General features: G+C 41.5%; 1 protein-coding gene, 1 non-coding gene and 1 pseudogene across 2 annotated transcripts; all 3 read right to left on the bottom strand.

The window, feature by feature from the left end:
- Positions 1-78: 78 nt before the first annotated feature.
- Positions 79-162, bottom strand: TRNAM-CAU. Its single transcript is given in 2 exon segments — positions 79-114; positions 125-162. It is a non-coding gene; the product is annotated as a tRNA-Met (tRNA).
- A 623-nt stretch (positions 163-785) lies between these two features.
- Positions 786-6851, bottom strand: LOC121807369 (annotated as a pseudogene).
- Positions 3821-5376, bottom strand: LOC121807370. The gene is made up of 2 exons (XM_042207585.1): positions 4570-5376; positions 3821-4422 (listed from the first exon to the last, which is right to left on the bottom strand). Exons 1-2 carry the CDS (start codon positions 4855-4857, stop codon positions 4282-4284), a joined length of 429 nt encoding a protein of 142 aa, XP_042063519.1. The 5' UTR covers positions 4858-5376; the 3' UTR covers positions 3821-4281.
- Positions 6852-6894: the final 43 nt, after the last annotated feature.

The following is a 6894-nucleotide window of genomic DNA, read 5'->3' as shown; positions in this document are numbered from 1 at the left end:
AATCAGGAAACGGTAATTACCTACTTTGGGGTGGGAGAGATTAGACTCTCGACCTCAGAGGATTAAAAAAATGATTATTGGGGTGAGAGAGGCTCGAACTCTCGACCTCAGGATTACTCGAAGCTATGAGACCTACGCGCTAGCCAACTGCGCCACCACCCCTTGCTGCCCATTGCTTCTGTTTATCTTGTAACATTGTTGGAATTTTCTGCTTGGTATACGCCGAATTAGTAGAATTTAATGTTCCAAAATTAATTTATTCTCAAGTGAAGATAAAATTATATATTATAATCGTGGAATAACATCTAATATGATCATTAATTTAAAGGTTAATGGCGAAATACTTCATGTAATGTTATTAGTTTTTATCGATATTCTTTGCAATTCAACTACAATAATAATTAAATCATTTACTTTAATTTATATTACAGTCTTCAATCTATATCAATTTCAATTATCAGAATTTCAACTCAACGGTAGAATCTTGACACAGCCTGTTGGAGGATTATATTTTTCTTCAAATAATAAGTTGTATACCTGAATATTTAAATAGTGTATCTTTATTCTTCAATACAATTATAAACACACAATTGGTCAAATTGATACAGTACATAATTGTCAAAATAATCACTAATTTAGACATCAAGAAATTGGACGACTTTTTTCATTTAATAAATTGCAATAAATCAAGATATGAACAAAATAAAACACAATCCTTATTCGTCGAAATCCACATCTGTTCCCAATAATTTCAAGCACAAAATCAACTCTTTAAATTTCCCAATCTAGTTTTTTAGCAGAATCTGATTGATCAACAAGTCCAAATTGCGGGCGGAGGAGCCACCAGCCTCCGCGGCGGTTCTTCCACTCCAACGCCTTCTTCCTCATCCCCTTCCCCTTCCCCTTCTCCCCCTCCATCAAAACCTTCACCACCTCCGCCACTTTCTGTCTCGTCACCACCCCCTCAATCTCCATCCCCACCCCCCAATCCCTACAAGCATACCTATAATTCGTATGCTGCTCCGCGAAAAACGGCCAGCAGATCATCGGCACCCCCTCAGATAGCGCCTCCAAAGTCGAGTTCCAACCACAGTGTCAGAAACCCCCCCAACCGCGGGATGCGCCAGCACCCGTTCCTGTGAGCACCACCCCACCTTCTTCCCCCGCACCGTCACCTCCTCCGGTAGCACCGCCTTCTCGCCGGAGACCAAATCCGGCCGGATGATCCACAGGAAATGTTGGCCGCTGTTCGCCAGACCCCACATGAACTCCAGCAGCTGCTCCGGAGACAGCACTGTTATGCTGCCGAAGTTCATGTAAAGAACGGAGTTCGGGGCTTGGCCGTCGAGCCATGCTATCGAAGAGTCGTCTTCCTTCCAGAGGCTTGACCTGATGCCCCAGAGCTCAGGGCTCTCCACCTCCTTCTCCAGGAGCTGCAGCGGCCCGATCGTCGCCACTGTATCGAATTTCTCTCTGATCGCATCAAGAACTTCTGTCTCTAAATCGTCGAACGTGTTCAGTAACACTGCATCAGCCCTCGATGCATTCCTCATATGCAAGATGTCATAGTTTACCTGAAATATATAAAACTTAAATTAATTAGTTCACGTAAAATAATACTCTAGCTCCATGTTAATTGAGTCATTTTTCTATTTTAGGAAGTGCCAACATAATTGAGTCATTTCTATTTTTGGCAAAAAAATTTCTCTATCTCTTACTTTATTTACCGTTATTCTTGATTTCTATGCCGAAAAGAAGTGCCTCAATTAAAAAGGAACGAAGAGAGTACTAGATCCGCCCTTTAAAAGCTAAAGATTTTGAAACGATACATGTTTTAAAGTATAATTGATAAAGTAAGAGATATAGAAAGAAAAAGTAATTGAATTATTGTTAGTGAAGAATTGACTATCATCTTATTAGAGGGAGGGAGAGAGTTTCTTAAAACATAAAGTTTTTAATTGCAAGTGTTTCTCTAACCACATTGTTTTATTGTCCAAGACGCAAAGTATATGTTACAAATATAGATCTATACTGTTAGGAAGCTGAGTGAAGATGATGCAAAGCTACCCATACAAGAGGGAGTTGGTTGATGGAGCATGTGCATGTGATCACCACGGATTGATTATGTTAAAGTATGTAACGCGGTTGAAACGAAGAAGTTGTTAGTTGATCTTGCTAATGCGCGCGGGAATTGATCTAGAGAGACCACATGCGGGAATCACCACATTATATCGTGGCTCAACATAAGAGGAGAATGAATTATTTATCGTGTGCTTTGCAATTCCTTATCTTATTAGATGGAGTTTGTTACATATACCTTTAGGTTTAGTATACCACGCATGATTCTACATCCATCGGTAGAGGTGTATATAAGCTACACCAACTCAATGACACATTTCATGGCAAATTGTATTTCTAGAAAACTAGTACTCCGTCCGTTTCGCCATAGTTGAGTTATTTTACCATTCCAGAAAGTTTCTTTATAGTTGAGTCGTTTCCAAAAAAGGAAATAATTAACAGATTTAATGGTGATTTATGCATATTTATTAACAACCCTAATTACACTTAAATAGGGTAATTAAATGAAGAAAACCAAGCGCCCTTTTGTTTGGCTCATTATCCACATCTATCATCTCTCTCTACACAACAACTCTCCCTTCTCTCTTCCCCAATTATGAAACCCTAGATCCAGATCCGCCGCCCTCATCCTCTCTCATTTCGTCACCCCACAATGGACCGCTCACACTACCCCGATGGCGATGGATGGATTAACCCTCGCCTCACCCGCGTTCCAGCCGGCTCGCGCGGTAGAGGGCCGATTTCGTCCGCTTCCCGGGGAAGAGGTCGTATCTCGGCGAGTTCTTGGGGGAGAGGTCGTATGTTGAGCAATTCCCGCCGTAGATCTCGACAATCAGCCCGAGATGATAAATGGTTAATCCACCATCTATTCTCGTTCATCTGCCGTTCCCACATCGGCGAACCCGCCGAAAGCATAGGTGCCTCTCCCCTGACCGTAGGCCTTGCGGGTGGTGTCGACAGCTCCCGAACCCCGGCCGGTTGCGTAATTGGTGGTGAAGGCCGCGCCTCCCCGACCGGAGGTCTTGATGGTGGTGAAGGCAACGCCATCTATGAGGTGACTGACAGCCCAGTAATGTCGGATGAAGAGTTTGTAAGGAGATATGTCATCACCGAGGCTGACAAGGAAGCATGGGAGAGAAACAAGGCCGAGGGAGAAAGGGAGGTGAAGGCACTCTTCGGTGAAAATTGCTTGGATCCGTAATATGGGTGAGATCTTTCTGTATGCTTACTTTAGGGTTATGGATTGTCATTTGTGTTTTGATATGTGATCGTTGGTTATATTTGTGTGATCCGTGATATGTACTCTAATTGAATGGGTTGTCTTTGATTTATATATCTGTGATTGTGCTGGTGATGTTGTGATGTTGTGAATTTGTTTGGTGATGGTGTTGGTGATGTTGTGATGTTGTGAATTTGTTTGGTGATGGTGTTGGTGATGTTGTGAATTTGGTTGGTGATGGTTCTGGTGATGTTGGGATGTTGTGAATTTGGTTGGTGATGGTTCTGGTGATGTTGTGATGTTGTGAATTTGGTTGGTGATAGTTCTGGTGATGTTGTGTTGTGATTTTGGTGGTGATGGTGCTGTTGATGTTGTGCTGTTGTGAATGTGGTTGGTGATGAATTGCTTGCACAGTTACAGTCATTTAGAACCACATAATGCATGATTTCTGCACAGTTACAACATTGTACAAACACAAAATGCATCATTTCACCCTATTGACTGCCTATTGAAAACACAAAATACTAGCATGATATGTGCATTCATGTGTATTGACTGAATGCATCATTCATGCACATAGGCAGCCTATCCAAAAAACACAAAAGCTTCTTCTATACCTTCATAATCCTAAGGACTGAGCAATCATCTCCAATCCCTGGTTGCTCCCTTGGTTCCGCAGATAAACAATTGCTTGCATAGCCAGCTCCACTGGAACTTCTAGATCCATTGGAAGTTGATTTGTCCTCCTTAAATGTGCTTTCCCTATGTGGGGCAACTTGTAGCTGTTATGACCCTGGACTTTCATGATTTCCATAAAACAGCCTTGAAGACTGTGGCTGCAATTCATTGAATGATTGCACCACTGCATTGACTAAATCATCCACATTTTTGCATGCAGTATAAGTTTGCAGTGATTGTATTACTCTGAACCAACCCAAATCATTGACATTAGTGTCAAGTGAGTTAGGTGGTTGTTGCACAAGTTATATTGAGAAACCACTTTGTTGTGCAGCTTCTTTGAAAGCTGGATCATTGTCTTTGATGTGTGGTCTTGCATTGTCTTGTTGTATCTTGAGAACTTTAGTTGCCCCATCAGGCCACTTGGCTATAATGGCAGGTAGTATCTGTTCCCAACAAGGTGCCATGCATTAAATCATCATTTGCACAACATTACAAAGCTTCATTACTAGTGCATCATGAGTAGGTAGGTACACTGGTATGTAATGGCTGATGTGCACAAATAAATTGCATTAAAGAGATGCAAACATTACCTTATTGATCAAGCAGTCCCTGGTCACATCTTTTGTGATACTCTCTATGGGTTTTGTCTCCAAAGTGCCTGCCTTTCTATTTTTGCTTGACCTTTTGGCTGGAACTTGTTTGGTAAATGGAAAAAATCTAATTTTTCCATCAAACAAGATTTCACCATTAACACCAAACAATGGCCTACAAACTGCACACATGAACATAATTTTTGATATGAACTGCTTATTTTTACATATTCTATGAGGTTCTTCCTCTCCTGTAGCAAGATAGAATCTTTGAGCTCCTTTTGTCATGTAGACCACTTTTCATCAATATGTATGGTGTTGTACATGTTCCTGAACTTGATCTTGTTCAAGATCATGTCTAGTTCTAAAGATTCAACTGTGAATCTCAGTCTCAACAACTTGTTTGCAGCTGTTAGGCTGAGCTTAATGGCTGATGTGTGTGGCCTAATTAGGCCAGCCTTAACCCACCTCCAAACAGTGGCCTCACTTAAGAGGTTGCATCTTTTTGAGAAATGCATACTCTTGAGTACCTCAACATCCAGATGCAACTTTTTAGGGTAAGACCTCACTTTTTTTAGACTTACCAATTGCATTGATTCTCCTCTTTGTTGTTGTTTCTTTGCAGCATTCCACCACCGTGTACAGGTTTGACGGGAGATTTTGAATTTGACCTGTGCCTCCTTAAGTGTGCCGTGAGGAGGAACAATGCCGATGCACCTTCCAATGATGAATTGAACCACTTGGTTCTTGAATTCTGAGGAGTACTCTTGATGCCCCATTATGAGCATTCAAGGCAGTGGTTGAGCATTCAAGGCTTTCAGAATGGCTGGATAGAGAGCATTTACTCCATTTGGTGGTTGAGCTCTTTAATGTGTAATGGCAGTGGTTGACAAAATGGTTGGTAGCAGTGGAGTATTAATACAGTGAATGGAAAGTGGCGCCACCTTTAATTATCTCAAATTTGTAGTGGCGCCAAAATTTTGGTGATTTTTTATGTAAAGTGTTTGACTTGAATTTTGAATTGTTACATAATTCATTTTGAGTTAATAAAAGAACACCTTTCATTCTACTCTCTGTTTTTGCCTGTTGCAGCTCTATCTCTCTTTTTTATCTACAGAATTTAAATATTGAATGTGGATAATTAACAAATAAATAAATCATTTATAAAAAGAAATTTTTTTTCAAGTTTAAATAATAATTCAAATCAAAATTTAAATTCAAATGTAGAAAGTCCACCTACTTCATCTACTTTATTATCTATCCACTTAATCCACTATACATCCATTTCTTAGACTTCGTGCCCAAAAGTTCCGCCTCAACTATGGCGAAACGGAGGGAGTACTATATTTTTTCCATCTCAAGCTACTTGCAATAGGAGTAGTATTCTTTTTTGATAGGGTACGAGTTAGATTATTATCATGTTAACCTGATAACAATTCAACCTAATAAAGACTGTTAACCCGAACACAAACCCGACCTGCTACCTTCAAATCCAAACACAACCCGTACCCAACGCAAACTCATTAACGATACGATATAATATGGGTTGACACGACACGAACGTAATATTGCATGATTAAAACCTAATATTACACGATTAAACCTCATTTTATTGATGACAAAAATATCAAACATTACCATGATGTCGTTGGGATCGGTGGTCCGGATGAAGCTAGGAAAATCCCGTAACCTGATGTTCTTCATTCCGGCCACCCACTCCACCTCCTTTTCAAGAAACCCATTACTCAGCTGCTCCTCATCTAATCCACAACCATAAAATCAAAACTAAAACAAATCAAAATTCAAAATCAAGATATATACCCGCAAGCGGGAATAATCCACGCGCCACCAGCTCTGGGAAGTGACAATAGCCCATGAATCCGCAGGCGCTGGTCGTGAAGAAGACGGCCTCAGGGATCCGGAGCTGCTCCGCTGCGTCGAGAGTGAAGCTCATGATGCCGTCGGGGCAGTCAGGGGATCCGTTGAGGTCGTTTATGAGGTCGAGGAATGGCGCCAGGCTGTTCCTCAGCAGCGAGACGCAGAGCTGCGGGAAGTCCTGCGTGGCGTCCGTGTCGGTGGATGGCAGGCCGTCTGGGATGGTCCGGAACTGGAAATCCTTGAGGCCTGCCACGGATTCAGGCCCGAATGAGACGGTTGTGGTTGAAGTCTGTGTTGACGAAGGTGATGAAGAAGCCCCTAGAGTGGAGAAGTTTGGCTAATCTTAGCATAGGGACGATGTGGCCTTGTGCAGGAAATGGAATGCAAACTGCATGTGCCTTCATTTTTTTGATTAATTTTGAATGATGAATGCGTTACAATTCATGA

This window comes from Salvia splendens, chromosome 6 (assembly GCF_004379255.2).
Source record: "Salvia splendens isolate huo1 chromosome 6, SspV2, whole genome shotgun sequence".
Classification (NCBI taxonomy): Eukaryota; Viridiplantae; Streptophyta; class Magnoliopsida; order Lamiales; family Lamiaceae; genus Salvia; species Salvia splendens.
Note: the sequence above shows the minus strand (reverse complement) of the source record. Positions and strands in the feature narration are given on the sequence as shown.

What these genes read in the sequence shown, in the direction of transcription:
- LOC121807370 (XM_042207585.1), bottom strand. Translation starts at nt 4,857, where the DNA reads ATGACAAAAGGAGCTCAAAGATTCTATCTTGCTACAGGAGAGGAAGAA. An exon ending in GGGACTGCTTGATCAATAAG is followed by an intron (nt 4,423 to 4,569) that starts GTAATGTTTGCA and finishes TGTTGGGAACAG; the next exon opens with ATACTACCTGCCATTATAGC.